This window comes from Filicampus tigris, chromosome 8 (assembly GCF_054856515.1).
Source record: "Filicampus tigris isolate MCC_2025a chromosome 8, RoL_Ftig_1.0, whole genome shotgun sequence".
Classification (NCBI taxonomy): Eukaryota; Metazoa; Chordata; class Actinopteri; order Syngnathiformes; family Syngnathidae; genus Filicampus; species Filicampus tigris.
The window spans coordinates 12,489,225-12,508,033 of NC_141224.1; the positions used below are offsets into that span (position 1 = coordinate 12,489,225).

The 18,809-nt window shown below is 38.7% G+C and overlaps 2 protein-coding genes across 3 annotated transcripts; both read right to left on the reverse strand.

Moving 5' to 3' along the window:
• Window positions 1–2,573: 2,573 nt before the first annotated feature.
• Window positions 2,574–4,803, reverse strand: hoxa2b (homeobox A2b). Of its 2 annotated transcripts, XM_086037947.1 has the most exons (3): window positions 4,364–4,803; window positions 3,802–4,117; window positions 3,517–3,655 (listed from the first exon to the last, which is right to left on the reverse strand). In XM_086037947.1, the coding sequence occupies exons 1-3, from the start codon at window positions 4,638–4,640 to the stop codon at window positions 3,643–3,645; spliced, it is 606 nt and encodes a 201-aa protein (XP_085894073.1). In that variant the 5' UTR covers window positions 4,641–4,803; the 3' UTR covers window positions 3,517–3,642. The 2 variants fall into 2 exon arrangements, with proteins under 2 accessions (XP_085894071.1, XP_085894073.1); XM_086037945.1 differs by having other exon boundaries at window positions 2,574–4,117.
• Window positions 4,804–14,993: 10,190 nt separating this feature from the next.
• Window positions 14,994–17,118, reverse strand: hoxa9b (homeobox A9b). Its single transcript, XM_086038285.1, has 2 exons — window positions 16,475–17,118; window positions 14,994–15,232 (listed from the first exon to the last, which is right to left on the reverse strand). Exons 1-2 carry the CDS (start codon window positions 16,989–16,991, stop codon window positions 14,994–14,996), a joined length of 756 nt encoding a protein of 251 aa, XP_085894411.1. The 5' UTR covers window positions 16,992–17,118.
• Between the last annotated feature and the right edge of the window lie 1,691 nt (window positions 17,119–18,809).

Here is an 18,809-nt window from a genome sequence, read left to right on the forward strand (position 1 = left end):
AGCGTTGTCATATTTTACATTAATTCTTCATAATATCACGCTGGGCTCCTGGCACATGTCACACACAAAATGAAGGGGAGGGGACTGTTAGGTTATGATGTTTATGTCAACATTGTAAATCCAAACAGGGATTAGTGATAGGCAGAAAGGTGTTCCTCTTTTGATACCAGTAACATCCCCCTCACAGCACCAATAAATGCGTACAGCATAAATGCTGTACATGGTTTACACCTTTGTAAATCTGCGAGTAAAAGTTTTTTCTGTTTTGGTTACCCACTTTATGTATACAAGCGAAAAGCAAATTACTTGTAGAAATACCTTTTAATATCATGTCACAGCAAAATTCAATGATATTTACAGAATTTCCATCCTTTTTGCCTACCTTCACGAAATCTGCAACACATAATGCCTCACAGAGGTACCATATGTATTAATAATAATGTTCCTTGAGGTTTTATAGCAGCACGGTGGAATAGTGATTTACACATCTGCCTCACGGTTGTGAGGTCCCAAGTTTGAATCTCAGGCAAGCCGTTTTCATGTTTGTGTTGTTTTTCTGGTAGTAGTCCTGCTTCCTCCTGTGCACATTCCAAAAGCATGCATGGTGGCTTCCATGAAGAGTCCAAATTGCGTGTGGAATGGTCATTTGTCTATATGTGTCCTGCAATTGACTGGCGACCAGTCGGTGGTGTACCCCACCTCTCGCTCACAGTCAGCTGGGATAGGTTCAAGATCATCCACTACACCAATGAGGCAAGCGTTATAAAAAATGGATAATGTATGGATAGATAATTTATTACAGTATTGTGGTTGTCGTTTACAGAGGAAGAAGAGTGCTGAATCATTGTAATTGGTGGTTATATTAATATTTTATTCATTATGACATTACATGAGAAAAAAAAGCTAATTCTCTGATTTGTTTTTAGATTTGGGGTGGGATTTTGATACAGCTGTTGTATTGAAATTCAAGTTTACCTCAATAAGTGTTGGTCACTGTTGGTAACCGTCAAATGAAAAACTAACATGTACTGTATGTCCTGCTGCATTCAAGAAACACATACAGCTCTCTGTTGCACTGTCATGCTTTGTAGGAGTGTCAATCATTCATGAATCATCGTGTGACCCTCCCCATTCATGCCACAGCACAAGTGAAGAGACGGAGCCTTTGAACTAATGTCAGTGTGACCTCCTAAATGCCATTGCACCTCTGGAGGCAAGCTGCATGCATGTGATGGACTTACTTGTGCTCCAACACTTTGACTTTGTAGGTTATCTTGTTGTTTATTTCACACAATATGAATGAATCACATTTTACTTCACCAAAATCTTCCATTGTCACATAAGGTTTAGATTTATCCACAAATCGTCTGTGTGCATTCAAAATATGACCCCCTCCTGACCTGGCAGTAGTTTCTCCCAGCTTGAAGAGGAAAGGAGAGCCAGCTTGACCTTTCACCTGGGTGTGTGTGTGTGTGTGTGTGTGTGTGTGCGTGTGTGTGTGTGTTTGCATAAAAATCCATCAGCATACTTTTTGCTTCCTTAAAAGACACAGCCTTCTTTTGAATAGTTGGTTATCAACAAATAATCAAACTTTGTGCAGATTTCATCTTGATAATAATTATACAGTGGAGCCGTGATGCATAATTAATTTTTTTAAGAGACTATGCTTGTTACTCAAACCACCCTTAAATCATCTTTCCCCATACAAATGAATGGAAATAACATAATCCGTTCCAGTACTCCAAAACACACCAAGTGAAATTTTTGTAACATGTTTTTAATCAGAAAAATAGCACTCTGCAATATTGTACTTCATAAAAACATCTGGTGTAATTAAATAGAATGTAAAGAATTAAACACGTGTGTGCATCATGATAATTCAATGGACATTGTGCTGCTGCACCTGGTGTATGTCTTGGCCAGCAGGGGGCAGTATAATACTTAAAAAATACTACATGCAGATTTGACAATGAAGCATAGAAGATGGCCATGCTACAAAGTAAGTCATATTTGTTGTTTTCGCAGAGGATAAAGAATATGCTCCTGTGAGTATTGTTGTAAGCTCTCCCTGCCTGTGTTGCTACCACTTGTTCAAATATAACTTGTTTAAATGTTTTTAATTATGGCAACATTGATGCTACTTGTATTAGCCGGTCTGTGGCGATTATCAGTATATGTTAGCATCAAGCTAGCGGACTTAATAAAACAAAGTTGTGTAATTTGGTTAAACATCACAATTTGTAATTCTCTGTTTTTTTTATATTTTAAGTAAACTCCCACTTGCAATGGCAATGAACATCTTGAAGCAAGCACTTTGCCTCTTTTATGTAGAATTGTTCACTATCTGCCAAACATGTGTAAGTGTGGGTGTGTGTGTGCATGTGTGTGTGTGGGGTGTGTGTGTGTGTGTGTGGGTGTGTGTGTGTGTGGGGGTGGGGGTGTGTGTGTGTGTGTGGGTGTGGGTGTGGGTGTGTGTGTGTGGCTGCGTGTGCATGTGTGTGTGAAGTTTGAGAGAAAATCTGCTTTAATTGTATTAAATCCTTGAAATATATTTGGCCTAAAATGTATTGTGATTTTTAATTGAAGTTGATTTATTGGGGGTTTTTTTCAAACAAGGTGGACATAAGATGCGTATTAATCATAATTTATCATTTGTATTTAATGTGACAGCGTAGCACAAAAACAAGGCAACATGGCTATGTGTGATTAAAACCATATGAATGGCAGCTCAACAGCTTCATCATTTTAAATTTGAAAATAAAGAAGCTCAAAATCTTTCATCTGCCTTCAGATTCCCTCATTGCTCTATTTTTCAAACAGTTTATGCAAAAAGAATAAAAATGTAAACACAATTTGTAAAAGATTGCTTTTGAATTTGAAAATTAGGCTAATAATTAACAGATATTTTCACTTACCTTCCTTTCAATTTAGAAAAAGCAACAGCTTTTAATTAATTCCCAAGTGTATTGTTGATCATTAAAAAAGTTTTGGGGAACCACAATGGTGCAAGCATACTTAGTTCAAAGAAGGTATTACACGGCGAAAAAGCCAATAAACAAGCACTCTCGCTGCTGTGAGTTTTATAGGCAATAAAATTTAATTAGAGAGCCGAGAAAAGTCGTAGCTTTTGCCCTCCTTGACTCCAAACAGGCAAATCTCACCGCAAATCGTATTTTTCTTTCTTTGACCAAACTAGAGAGATACGGATTTAAAAAAAATATTTTTCATGTTTAACATAAAACATTATAAAACAAATCTTCAATAAATATTTTGGAAAACTAAAACTAGTATAATCAATGTGAAGATTTATTTAAAAATTTCTTCACAAATGTGTAATTGTAATGTGTAAATCTAATCGAATACCTAAAGTCCGTAATGAGCTATAATTCTGTTTTTGCGTAACTCACCTTATTTGTTTTATTAAACAATTCCCTTTGAGAACATACACTTTATAGAAAAAGAACTAAAACCGATCAATAACTCAAATTGTGCAAGTCCATAGTTGTGAGTGTTTCTGAGAAAAGCTCCAAAGTTTCAGGTGATAAAGCCAGTGGACTTTGGGTCGAATTGGACCAGTTTGGCGAGGACGAGGAGGCGCCTGAGTGAAGTTCCCGCAAAGACTCGTCGGTGCCGGGTGTGTGATCATTGTCCGGGCCTGTTGTGAAGGCACAGACGGGAGCCGTGGGAGTGCAGTTCGAAGGATGTTTCACATTTTTCTCACTTGTGCACAAAGTCGAATTTTTGTCGCCATTGTGGCTATTAGGACAGTGTTGTGAATTGAAAGTATTTTGCTGGAAATACCTCTCCCCCTTGGCAGGGAGCGCCTGTGCCTCCTCTTCCAAAAAGTCCTCCTCCGCGTATTTGCTTTCGCTCTCCCGATTCTCCTTGCAGTGAGTCTGCCTTTTGTGCTTCATCCTGCGGTTCTGGAACCACACTTTCACCTGCTTCTCGCTTAAATCCAACGAGGAGGCTATCTCCAGTCGCCTGGGTCTGCACAGATACTTGTTGAAGTGGAACTCTTTCTCCAGCTCCAAAAGTTGCGTGTTGCTGTACGCCGTCCTCAACCTCCTGCAGGACGCGGCGGGACAATCGCCCTCAGTTATTAACTCTGGTGAAGCTGAAATAAAAGGATAAAAAAAAGTAAAATTGCATGAGGTGAAAGTCGAAGTGATGCAACAAAAGATTTATGACAGAATATGACATGCGGAGATTAATGCCAGATGCACAATCAATCACTTAAAGACATGATTTAAAGTCCAAATCCTGCATGCAGGTTAAAAGGCGCCCACGTAAGGCCTGTCATGCATGCGTGCAGATAACATGGAAGTTATTAACATGGGAGTTATCAATCATGTTGTCTTGCCTTGCAGTGGAGGAGAGCCCGCGGGAGTCTGCTGCCTCTTGGTGCTTTTCTTCTCTTTCATCCACGCGTACTGCGCGGCAGCGGATGGTGCTGCGGCGTGGTGCGGGCTTCTAGAGCCCCTCGCCGTCTGGTCCGGAGGAGGGGGAGGAGGAATTAGCGTCGATGTGTTGATGGATGCAATCTGGAAGGCATCGCGGTGGTGGAGGGATGTCAGGCACTCAGCGAGCGACGGCTGGCTGTTGATAAAACCACTTTCAAGGCCAAATGCGTAATTCATCTCTTCCTCCTCCTTCTGCTCCTCAGTTTCGGATAAGCCGCTTTTGGGAGATGAGTCATTTAAAACTAGTGGAATTAATTAGACTGCTAAAGTGGACAGAGTCGTTGGGGACCTCTATAATCCGTGAACTGTTGCTTTCCAGAAGACATGGCTCGGAATCAGAGCGTGCGGCGTGTCACATGATTGCATCTGCCCAATGACAATTTGGCGTTTTTATCAAAAGAGGCCACTGTCCCTCCTTGTGATTGATCGAGAGAGAGAGGGTTGGGTGGATGGGTGGGGGGAACGCCTCATCCCGCCCGTAGAGACTGCTCTATTTACACAAGTCCCTTACAGAAAGGCCTTAAGAAAAAAAAAAAAAAAATATATATATATATATATATATATATATATATGTATATATATATATATATATATATATATATATATATATATATATATATATATATATATATATATAACGTTCACGAAGACGCCCACACGCTCAATGTGACATCTCCACTGATTGCCCAGTGTCCCTATATGCAGATAGATATAGGCAAGCAGGCGTGCAGAAGGGAAGAAAATCCTTATACTCTGTGTGTGTATGTATATATATATATATATATATATATATATATATATATATATATATATATATATATATATATATATATATATATATATATATATATATATATATATATATATATATATGTATATTTATATATATATTTATTTATTTATTTATCTATATATATATATATATACATACAGATATATATAGAGATATAGATATATGTATATATATATATATATATATATATATATATATATATATATATATATATATATATATATATATATATATATAAATACATACACACATAGTCAGAGGAAAGAGGAAAACAATGCGAAAATGTGCACCATGCAATGCAAACATGTGCAATTGTTCCACCCCTCCCCCGTCATACACACGAGAGAACGAGAGAGAGAGAGAGAGAGAGATGCAGGCAGACAGACAGCGAGACAGACAGACAGAAACAGAGAGAGTGATGGTGGGCTCGTGCATGTTCATAGGATATATTTACTTATCTATTTGGAAATTATGTCTTTTGTGTTTTAAGGTGCCTCTTCAAACTGAAATCATAATAATCTGAATTATTTTCCATATTTTTAGGAGTTGTAGGGCTAGAGTCGGGGGGTGGGGGAGGGGCATGCAAATTGGAAGAATAGTAATACCAGAATGAAGTCAGAAGATTAAAAGAGAAAGTTGTAACTTTATGAGGAAAAAGGCAACATCACAAGAATGAAGTTAGAAATGACAAGAAAAAGGTCATAAAGTCACAATTTCAAAAAGCAATGAGAAAGAAAGCAAAAGAGGTCACAACTTAACAGTGTCGTTACATGGAAAAGTTGTAAGTGTAGTGCAAGGCAAAATGTTACAAGAAAAGAAACTTAATATCAAAGCATTCAGAAATAAGTCAAAATTTTACAAGGACAAATGCTGTTAAAGAAAGTCGTTTTTTGGTGAAACAGGTGGAATCTTATATGGGGAAATATATGTTTCAATAATAGTCATGTTAAGTTCTGCAAAATGATTACAGAAAAAAAAGTAATAACATTAGGCTGCAACATTTTACGAGGAAAAAAGTCCTCACCTAACATCTTCTTCAACATCTTATTTCAATGCATGGAACACATTTATGCTGTCAATATTACGATTTAACTGTCGTGAGATTATGACTTCATTCTTGTAATTCCATAACTACATGCCTGTAGTCTTTTTCACGTCACCCCTAATGTTTCTTGTAGCCACCCACCCCTCCCCTTCCGCATTGTTCTGTACACCGTGTCATGTATTTAAGACCTTCTTACAGGGTTTCGTCAGTCACGTGACCACCCCTCCCCCACACACGTACAGCTCGACACATGCACACAGCACACACAGAAGGTGGAATAACAGCATATGGATTTTGGGGATGCATTTATTTAATACACAGAAATCTGTAAATGCCATCCAATATTACGTGCCTTTATAAAAAATGTGTATGGTCCATCGTTTCAGAGTGTGCACCCTGTTCTAGTCCTGTAATAATTCACCCCATACTGCCAGAATGTGTCCGTGCTTTTATAGCATTGTGGTGTGCCGTAGAGAGTGTAGCCTAGCTAAGTGTGAGGCAGAGGAAGGGGGAAAAAAGTGCAGGAAGGATGTGAGGGCTGTTTATTGCACGGCTCTAAACAAAGAAGCCTGCATGTGATCAATCTTTCTCGCTCGAAGCCGTGACAGCTCCCTGCCTCAAGAACACATTTAAAGCATCTAACACTTCCTTACATCAGGTTGTGACCGGCGGAAACACCAAGAGGGCGACCACTCCACTCGAGCTGCGCGTTGTAGGATAAAAAAATGTTGATTTTTATTTTGTCTTTTTACATGAGAAGCAAAATATGTCTAAAGACATTTTGTTCGTTTGCAGCAAGGATTTGAAAAGTTTTTTTTTTTTTTTTAACGAATGGAACAGATTTTTATTGTTCGTGGAGGTGAGTGGGTGTTGGCATTCACCTTCACTTCTTTTCTTTTTCTTTTCTTTTTTTTTTAAAAATACATTCCCATGTGTACACCCTGGTCTAAAATAATCTATATTACTTACACTAAAGTGCTCCTATTAGTGCATGTAAATCGAGTATGTTATGAATTATACATCCAATGCACTCTAAATTGTGGATGAAAATTGCCCTTGTTATGACATACAATGGTCAAATTTTGCTGATGGGCTATAGCCAACGAACATATAAATTAAAATGCATTTAACATGCATATACGTATGTTCCATATATGGAACATTTAATATTAGGTAATGTCCCAGTATTACCGAAAACGAGGAAAAAAAGGTTTCAACTGGACATTTAGAATGAACATTTAACCGTGTAACAGTAGCACTTGAGATTAAATACAACAAGAAAAATAATGTCGATTCTATGTGAATATTAAAGTATGTGTGTTTGTTGGAGGAGCTATGACAGTCTACCGTCTGTTACCAAACATAAGGAGACATCTGGGAAGCAACAAGGCCAACATTGCCCATTTCAAGGATGTCAAAAACAATATTCATGTGCATATTTTGTACTGTGAGTGTGATCTACTTCAGTAGAAAATAAAGATTGCAAAAACAACATCAGGGTGCATGTCCCATTCGTCCTTTAGAACTTTTTACTGGATTACAGGCTTGTTTACAAAGTGTGACATTATGAGGCTTGATTTAATTTGTTAGTTACAATAAGTAAATATGTTCTTTTACAGCTTTACTAGCAGAATTCAAAGCATATTGTGCCTGAGAGGGAAAATAAAATAAGACGGAGGACCATTCAAGATGGAGAACAGATCGTGCGTGTGCATGTGTGAGTGTGGGTGTGTGTGTGTCAGTGTCAAACAGTTTCCAGTTGATTTAGTTAAGATTTGGTTTTATCACGCTGTTTTTTTTAAAACACATGCTTAACTTTGGAGCTCTTAGATGAATGATGACCGCAACCTACATGCATGGCAGAAGCAGTTTTCACAACAATAGCAAACAATTTAATTCACAAGCTATTCAGTTCATATTATTGATGAACAAATACAAATATTTTAACAAAATTGTTATAATGCTATGGAAAATGTATGATTGTGTGTTAGTAATATAAATTGGAATTGCTCACAGTAAAACACAGTAAAATGGAAATAGTGACCCTTTTGTCAAATAAAATGTATTTGGGAATTGGAAAGTTGCTTCGCCTCCAAGTTGTTTACAATTATGAACGTTTTTCCCCCCATAGTAAATAATGCAAAAAGAAATAGTTCCCAAGTGAAACTGTCACCATCAAGCTAACCTGAAATGAAACTAAAAGAAAATAAAATTACAATAATGATCAATGATGTGTGATGCAACAACAGAGCAAATGAAGAGAGCGAGGTTTGCGGAAAGGTTTCATGCATCACGATTTTTAACATCTTTAACTAAGTGTATAAATAAGTTGAAACCACTCTGGTGAAATAACAACCTAGATACACATTGATGTGGTATGCTTTGGATCAGGAGCTGTTTTTATAAACTTGCAAAACAATAAATGATGTATACTCACCATTAACTTTGATGACACTTGGCAGTGCAGATGCAGGATTTCTCTGTATGCTTGGGAGGTGAGTCTCGTCACAAACACGGCTTACATAGCAGCATCATTCTTCATCAAAATTGAAGTCAGTCTCTGTAGCTATAATGTATTGAAAAGCCAGGACAGAGGGTACCGGCACTTTCCGATGCTTTCATAAGTTCCACTCCTGGCTCTATGGTTATAATCAGACATTCCCCCTTTGGCCTCGCTGTTTCGCTTCATCATGACACGTACAAAGCCCAGTAAAATGTAAACGTATTATTTTAAATGCTCACTAAGCCAAAGTCATTTATAGCATGATGTCACACATAATGATGGTTTGACCTTTTGTGAAACGTTAGGAGGCATATTTTTCCAGATAATTTTAGCTGAACTTCAAATGGTAGCAATTTAGAACCATCCATCCATCCATTGCAGCACTGAATTCATAAAACTAAAATTTGATTTGAGATCAGTGTGAAAATTTGACTTAAATATTGAATACTAATGTATTGTACAGTATGTAAAGTGGAAGCAAAACCAAACATATTTTTAAAATCTTTTGAGAACAGGCCTAAACAGGCCACGGAGGCACTGACTTAATCATTGTTAAATGGGATGGTCCAATCCTTCGAGAGTTTTCTGGATTACATCACATTTTGCTTCATTTTCACTCACCTCAAAATGCCAAGTGGCTATCATTACTGACCTCACTTATTTAAAGTGGAAGTCAACCCAAACATATTTTTTTTCAAGAATATGTTCTATGCAGGCCCATTAGTTGAAACAGGACATTCTGATTAATATTGCGTTTATGGAATATAGCAAAATCTCAGGAGGCGGTCATTTCTGTCGACTGAAAATGACATCGAAGTTGCTCAGGGCTCAGGTAACAACCAATCACAGCTCGCCTGTTTTCTGAAGCTGAGCCATGATTGGTCGTTATAGGAGCCCTGAGCGTCTGAGATGTCATTTTCAGGCGATAGAAGTGACAAAATGGCCGCCCCCTGAGATGGACAATAACGGATGGATTTTGCTGCTTAATTTATATTCCACAAACGAAAGATTAATCAGAATTCCTTATTTCAACTCGAAAATGTACTTCAACTTGTACTGTACTGGGTTGAAAAAAATGTAAACAGGCTATACATATGGCTATACAAGCTTTATTTTAATATGTTTGATTGGAATGCATGTTTTAAATGTTATTTATTTATTTATCTATTTATGTATTTATTTATTTATTTATTTATTTATTTAATTCAGTCGTTCTTTTGCAGACCATAAGTGGTACTCTTACCACACTTTGAGAATCACTGTACTATTGTGATATTCATTTTAAACTCAGACTGAGCCAGTCGGTGGGGGTGGAATTTTGGATCCCTCCCAGAGGTTTGTGGGCTTTTCATTGGCTCATGTAGCAAATTTAACGACACAACCACATTGGAGGTACTAAAAGGTGATGGCCAACACATTGCATGTTCAAACCATGTGTTGTACAGCCAAGCGCTCTCAGAGGGTATATTCACCTGCAACAATTTTACTTCATGCAGTATTTATCTCTGCTGATTTAAATAAGGGTTTTGTGAATGCTGTTTTTGAAGGGAATACATAGCTGCACCAGATATGAAGCTAAAGAAACATTGGATGAAAATGCCATATAAGTCCAGCAAGTAAGCTCAATGTCCACTTTGGCTTTGATCAGAGCGGATGACAAGGATCATACAGTAGATATATTGATTCCCAGCCCCACGTGTTCGAGACTTGACTCCCACTTGCAGGATCTCTCAGGGCTGCTGTCAAAGAGCTCTGATGAATTGGCCAGGGGCCGAGAAGGTCATCGCAAGCGACATCTTGGTGGAATTTGTGCTCTTTTTTTCCTCCGTAGCCCCTACGATAAAGGCCAGTGCCAGAAACACTTAACAAATGTCTAAATTATGATGATTTAATGTTAATCCCCAGCACACCAAGTCATAAGATATGATGTATGTACAGTTGAGGGGCTATTGGAGGGAGTGATCGTGAGGGCGCCAAATTTGGACTCGATGTTCATCGCATGCAAGCAACAATGTGCGTTGTGATTCCCATATAACTTCAATTCGACAATTATTTGAGCTTAATTGCAGTGAGATCCAATGCAAGCTGTATCGAAACGTCTTTACAAAGATAGTCATGCTCACTTTGATTAATACTGTCATTTAACGATATATTTACGGGTCATCTGGTAATTTCATTTTGAAAATCAATTACTTATGCGGATTTTTGATGCAGCCTTTCATTTCATTAGATTGGAGAGGTGTAGTCAATGTTATGGCCAGTATGCGTATGTATCAAAAGTGTTTGTGCTATTTCTCAGAAATATCCTATCCACATGACTTGTCTTTGTCATAACATTGACAGATTTTAAACAGTCCCTGAGCTTGGCAGGCTCAGTGAACCGTAATTTAATGACACTAACACATTGTTTTTTGTCATTACGTCACATGATTCATGATTCCCAACCACTTGTGTGCTGTGAGAGAAATCTTCCAATGTCACCCTATTGTTCCAAAAATTATTGCTTACTACAAATAATGTCTTTTTTGTATCTTTCTATGCGAGCGATATATAGAGACAGGTAGAACAATCCAATGCTCTTTCACTAGATGGCAAAAGGTACAATGCAGCCGTGCATCCACCTGTTGCCATTCAGCTTTGTATTCGATTAAACCAATCCAGATTTCACACTGAGTAAAATATGAGTAAATTCAGACCCAATCATCATAACTTACTTTTTGTGACCTCTTTGTTTGATGGCAGGAGATGTTTCTAATGTAAAAGTATTTTTTTTGTAGACTATATTCAGAATCCTACAGCCAATCCCTACTCCCTAATCACTATTTGGGCTTTTCATGGACTATGACGAAATGATGTCATTGCTGTCGCATAGTTGCAATGATCAGCATCAGCTGATTTGCCTTAAGTAATAACAAATAAATATGTTATCATAATGTTTTTTTAAAAAAATCAGGGGCGCTTTACAAAATGTATGAAAACAAAGCACTTTGTCTACACACGTTGTGATGCGTTTGCTGTACCTATATCAAAGATATTTACACGCCACAACAGAAAATAATTTTTCTGTATCAACGCAATTCATCATGGGATATATTGCTTTTCTTGTGACCATTTTTTCAAGATGTATTGTGGGTACATTGAGGGCACCAGAGATAACCTATGCTCACGACACATTTGAACAGCACCACAGAATGTCAAACTCACTTGTATACTGCAGGGTAGGCTACAATTGAGCGGATAATGATTCCGAACACAACAATTGGAGTCTTTCAATCTTGGTGTCCAAACCACGTCTTGAGGGCCATTCCCAGACTTCTAGCCAGTTTTAGGTGCCCTTGACGTAAACTAAAATAACATTTGACACATCCACAGTCAAGCATTGACACCAAACATCTCCAACAACTGCTTATAATCATAACAGATTGTTTTTTTATTGAGTGTGTCTAGTGATGCTAAGATGCAAAGAAACTATTTACACTAATCAAAACACTTCTCTTCATTAAGCCGTGATGAATAATTCTGGTTCAAGAAGCAAACAGTGCTACGTAAAGATCCAAATGAGGTAAACACAAGATTGTCAGCATATGTGAAATGTTTATACACTCCTGTTCAGGGACCAGGTTTTTGTGAAATACTTTTGTGATAATCACACCATTTTTTTCCACCATTAATGAGACTTATGACCTCAACAACTCAATTGAAGAATTTTAAACCCTTTCTCTGGGTGAAGTAAAAAATGAACACCTGGAATAATGTAGTTGCACAAGTGTGCACACCCTTGTATAACTAGGCTGTGGTCAGAATTAATGAATCACATTCAAATTCATGTAAAATGGGAGTCAGCAAACTCCCACCATTTAAAGTGCCTCTGATTAATCCTAAATAAATTTCAGATGTTCTGGGATGCTTTTCTTGACTTTTTTTTTTCTTTCTAATAGATTCCTGAATATTTTGTGCTAACACTGACTGTCATTTCCAGTTTGTGGAACTTTTTAACATAATGGTTAGGGTTAGGAACTCATTTTACGACAGTGCACTCTATACGACGCCAACATTAGAAAAATCAAAACACACCTAGTTTCTCTTACGAATCCACCCAAAGTCATCACATTTAAATTAAAAAAAAATCTAGGCCATAAATAGGAAATAATCAAATGAAAAAAAATAACAAGCAATCCCATATGGTTGGCTTGCCACTCCCTATAAAAGGGTGTCCATACTTACACAACAACATAAACCAGTTGTTTATTTTTACTTCCCCTCTCGAAATGTTTTATGATGATTATTATTATTATTATTATTATTATTATTATTATTATTATTATTATTATTATTATTATTATTATTATTATTATTATTATTATCCATCCATCCATTATCGATACCGCGTGTCCTCACAAGGGTTGCGGGTTGTGCTGGAGCCTATCCCAGCTGTCTTCGGGCAGTAGGCGGGGGACACCCTGAATTAGTTACCAGCCAATCGCAGGGCACACAGAGACAAACAAACATCCGCACTCACAATCACACCTATAGGGGCAATTTAGAGAGTCCAATCAACTTACCATGCAAAACCTGGCACTTCAACAGGGGTGTGTGGACTTTTTATAGCCACTGTGGGGATGTAAGTGGCCAATGTAGTTTTCAAATTTCAAAAAGGTTTGCACACTCCTGTTTTAAAGGCTTTTAACACTGAAACCTGTCGAGTCCGTGATGTTCCTGAACGCATCATCCAGCAGGGAGACGTACCAATCCTAGTGAGCCTCTGCTGCCACCTGCTGGCCATTTCAAAGCAACTGGACTAAGCACAACCCAAAACAAGTCTTGGAACAATTTTGTTTTCTTTTAATTACGCCGAAATACATCGCACACATTTAAAGACATATACCCACTGACGCAATATATTTTAAATTACTTTGATCGCACATGTAGAGAGTGTATTATGAATTCGCTATATGTGTAACGTGTAAGTGCTTTCTCTGCGTCAACAAAACAAAAACAAAACAAGAGGAGACAGAATGAAAGGTTGTTACTGCACCGCCAATGTCTAATTGTTATAAGATGGTTGTAAAGTCATTAGACTGGTCTTCTGATGCCCCCAATCTGTGTGTGTGCCCGTGTGTAGGGACGTGTGGCGGTGTGTGTGTGCGTGTGTGTGTCGGCGGCCTATCTTCCAGCAATCTTCCATATTCAACAGAGGCTCATTGGAAATGTGTGGTTTACTGCTGTCACACAGTCTCGACATGCTTTGCTCTTTTCACACCTTATAAACAGTCCACAATGCGATTGCCGCCATTGCGCTTTATGGCGTAGGGGACATCATCACCGCGGGGCGTAACAACAAAGGCCCACACAACAAATAACATGCTGGAATCAAACCAAATTAAATTTTATACATAATTACATTTGTAATAAATTTGTTTCACATGCCCCAAATTTTGTATCGTTAGATTTCTGTCTCTTGAACATATTCCATCATTACTGGAAAAAGACGTGTTCATTTTTTGTTGCATATAGGGCTATAGCTTTCTTTATATCATTGTACTATTATTAGAGTAAATATTATCTGACAATTTCGCCATTAAATGCAGTGGTCAATAAACAAAATCAACGTATTTGTTTTTTGATTCCTTTTAATACATTCTTTTTTTCAGTTCAGTCACGTAATTATTTAAAGAAATAATTAAAATACGTCTTTGGGCGAACAGAACAATACATTATGAGAGCGGTCAATTTTGCTTGACTATTGTACATTTTCTAAAAAATACATTACATTAAGCATAATAATAATAATAATAATAATAATAATAATAATACAAAATAATTACATTTCCCTACATACTGTTAAAAAAGGGCCTACGACGATTTCTTTTGAATGTGCATTTTTGCTTTCACAATAAGAGGACACCTAAAGAGCATCTAAAAAATAAAAAATAATGTAAACATTGCAAATAGGTAGCTGAAAAACATTCAGGTAGTCGAGGATTTTTTTTCATGCATTTAGAAAAACAGAACAAGTCGTCTAATTCACTTTACCAAACACACATGAGAGCGACGAAATAAACATCCAACATTAATTAACAACACAAACTATAGACGACAACGTGTGTAACAGTTGAGATTAATAAGGACAGACCCCCCTAGAACTCCCACCCACCCCTCTCACAGCTCGAATCAGTATTATTATGGCACTTAACTGTCTCTCCGCCGGTCTTTGTTGTCTTTCTTCATCTTCATCCTGCGGTTCTGGAACCAGATTTTCACTTGTCTCTCGGTCAGATTGAGCAGTCTGGCCACCTCGTATCTGCGGTCCCGCGGAAGGTACATGTTGTACAGAAACTCCTTCTCCAGTTCCAGGATTTGGTGCTTTGTGTAGGGGCAGCGCTTCTTTCTGGTGGGCTTCGCGTGGAGCCAGTTGGACGACGGGTTGTCTGCGTGCACGCACAAGAGATTCAGCTGATGTTCATGTTGCTTTTTATCATTCTTTCTGTGTTTTATTTCATTATTTGAACTTTTTCTACGAATTGTACTATGCAGAAAAGCAAATGAATAAATGTGAATAAATAAAAATAAGTTTAAAAAAAATAATCATTTGTTTAGGTAGACATATTAGAACGTTTTTCAAATTAATTTTGATTTGTTTACGTTGTTTTTCTTGTCTTAACTGCATAGAAAACATCAAATGTTGTGTTTCCTATCTGATTCTTATGAAGCATTTTGTGAGCCCTCCCTGTGAAAAGTGCCATATGAATAAAATTGACTCCACTTACTTAAGAATAAACTTGGCTTGCGGAGACATTTAGTACCCTCCGAAAATTGTTATGTATTGTACAAATTGATAATACACTCGAAAAATATAAAGGTGGTCAAAGTTGTACTCCTGGTTCCATATAGCACCATTGCACGCCACTGGGGTTAAAGGTTATAATGATTCTATATGGCACCACGGAGTCCTTAATATTCAAGAACAATTATATTTCATTTGATGCCACATAGAGCACCGGGTAACGACTAAGAATGGGTTCTAAAATAGTTGTCAAACAAACATATTTAGGTACTATATTTTGGACCTCTGGTTTATAAAGTGTAGTGTAAACATGCACGGAATTTAAAAAGAGAGAGAGAGAAAGAGAGAGAGAGAGAGAGAGAGAGAGGGAGAGAGAGATACAATGTTATTGGACCGTAACGATTGAGTTGGACCCATTCTGGCCCCCAGCCGAAGTTTGGGGACCCCTGTGCAATAAGAACGAGCAATGCAATGCAAGTGGTTTTATATGCGTAAACGCTGCATTGTGTCTGATCGTATGCTGTGTCGTTGCACGGGATTTAAATGCATTTTAACATCTATGAGCTACTAATGCATTTTAACGCGCATGTCCAATCACAAAGAATTTTCACATCTTGTCAACGGCGAAGGCGGTGCAGTTTAACATTGTGTGTTTTTGGGTGATGAATTTATTGGGAAATGAGAAGCGTTAACCCAATCTACGCGATGCGCAGTGAACAAATCCTCTAACATAAAGACATACAATAGATTTTTAACATTGTGTCAGAAAGGAAAATGCCAGCTACTATTTAGCATGTTCGCTAAAACTGCAGCAAATTTGAGCCAAGGCCCAGGTCAAGCCTCTCTCCCCTGAATAATAAGAAGACAAAAAGAAGGCATCTCTTACTGGCGTCCATCTCCCTCCTATCCGCGGCTGAGGGGCTTTCCACGAGCGGCTTGGACGTGGACGTGCTCTCGCAGGGGACCTCCGCCAGGGCCGCGGCGCTTTCCGCGTCGGACAAAAGAGGGGTGTGAGTCTCCAAAGTTGTGCACTCGCCACTCCCAATGAGCGGCTCGGGTTTGATCTCGTAATGCATGGCGGCCGTCGACGGTAGTCCGGTCAGGCACAGGGGCGCGGACACGGGCTCCAGGGCCCAGGAGCGCGCGAACATGCCATCGCCGTCCCCGCTGCCCGTGTAGTGGTGATGGATGTAAGTCGGGGCGGCGGTGTTGGGCGGGTGCGCCGCGATGGGCGACCAAGACGCGCCGAAAATAGACGATTTCTGCAAAGGGCACGCTTCCTGTCCGCCATATTCAGCGAGCATCGCCTGCTCCACCCCTGCAGCTGATGGGAACCTCGCGGGCACATCCTCCTGCAGCTCGGGGACAACGCCGGCGTCCGCGTAGTAGCCCAGCGTCGACATGGCAACGGCGATAGGAAAAAGAAAAAAAGATCCCCTCCCCGGAAAAAGAAGAACCACGCAAATCCTGTTATAATCCTGCAAAGTGGCACAAGCGGCGTGTCATTGCGTGATATTGCGCCTCGTCGTGCACCAGCCTGCCCGCTCAATGCAAGTTGGACGCGGTGAACATTGTCCACGCAAGGATAGGGCGCCCCGAACACGTGACCGTGGGACAGAACAATAAATAATAAATCAGCCTGCTGCTGCTGCTGCTGTGCTGCTGCTGCTGCTGCTGCTGCTCAACTCAATAGCCAGCCTTTTCACCACCATATTTTAATAGCAAATTCCCTCGCCTTTATTGGGGCTGCCCGTGCTAGTAGTATTCGCTTTTATAAGCAATAAACGTTATGATTTTTGTCAAGAGATCTTTATTTATTAATGGAGCACGCTCGTTGGTGCGCTTGTAACGTTTTAAGCTTCCTAGCGAGACGTCCCTGCAAATAAATAGGAGTTCATTAACATCTAATAGGGTTATTAATTGGCCTCGGTTAAACACTCACAGGCATTTAAAGGTTATGTGCAAGTGAGTTTGACACTGGGAACATCAGTGAAAAAAAGAACTAAGACAAAAGAATATAGGGATTTTGAAGTAGTTATTAAAAAAAAATCTTTACAAAATAATTATTATACAAAATATATTCGAAATGAAAAAATTAAGTCTACATACAATAAAATGTTAATTGATTCTTTCAAATAAAATAAGAATAGCGGTAAAACCAATTTTATGTATTGGTTTGTGTTTTTGCTGTTTTAAATGTGAGCATTTTTCAAGTGGATATTAAAAAATCGTCCTAAAACAAAATGCATATTTTACAAAAATGCTGAGTATTGAGAATAAAATACTTTCAAAAAATCAGCACATGTTTTGATAGTATAACAAAATGAGCACAGTACAACAGCATTTTATTAGTGCGCATGCGTTGCGCTTTTTAAATTAGTGCATCTTTTTTTTTTTTTTTTTAAATAATCAATGTTATAATTCTATTAAAGAAAGCTCGTGTGTGTTTTACAAAGGCTCGTTTGGATTTATGATGGCAAAACAGGTCCAGGCTGCAGGGACACTTTCCAAGATGCCCGGGCTTGTTGCTCTCCTTGGGCCCATCCAAAAGGAGCGCGCACAGGAAAGTAGGGCGAGGTTATTTGGGTGCCATAACGGCCCCTTTTATCACGGGCAATTGGGGTTGTTTTTCTTAAGGTTACAACCTGGCTGTCTAAGCTAAATATCCCCCAATAAAGCCGGGCCTTTGTGTCTTTTCTGAGGCGCAAAGCAGACGCATCCGGCGTATCCTAAGGCGAGGCAACTGGCAGACTGCAATGATCATAACCGAGGCCTTGTCTGTGCTCTCTTCCTCAGCCTGGAACCTTAATTCTTCTTTGAAAATAACGTCCATTCAATTGGCTTCTCTTAAATTTCAGACGTGGATTTAAAAAAAAAAAAATAGCTGCATGGCTAAATGGACGTTACGTCACTGTACCAAACCCCACAGAGAGGTCTAATTAATACCGAACATTGCTTTTACGCACAACAATAAAACATAATGTGGCGCTTGTGGGAGTAATGCGTTTTATTTGCTTGCTGCCAAATTATTGATAAGTACAATGGCTAATGAATAGAAATTCACTTTTCACAATATGCGACGAGTTTTTACTGAGGTAATCAAGGCAGTTTCCTGTTGTGGGACGGAAGTCACATACAGCCCAACAACATGAGACTACCTAAACCACTCCACAGCCCCGCTCTCCTCTTCTGCTGCTTACACGACTCGAAAAGATGCACTT

Bases quoted from the DNA above. Each gene is read 5' to 3' on its own strand.
- hoxa9b (XM_086038285.1), bottom strand. From the start codon at position 16,991: ATGTCGACGCTGGGCTACTACGCGGACGCCGGCGTTGTCCCCGAGCTG. The intron at 15,233-16,474 runs GTAAGAGATGCC...GCGTGCACGCAG, and splicing joins TAGGAGGGAGATGGACGCCA to ACAACCCGTCGTCCAACTGG.
- hoxa2b (XM_086037945.1), bottom strand. From the start codon at position 4,640: ATGAATTACGCATTTGGCCTTGAAAGTGGTTTTATCAACAGCCAGCCG. The intron at 4,118-4,363 runs GCAAGACAACAT...CTTTTATTTCAG, and splicing joins GGGCTCTCCTCCACTGCAAG to CTTCACCAGAGTTAATAACT.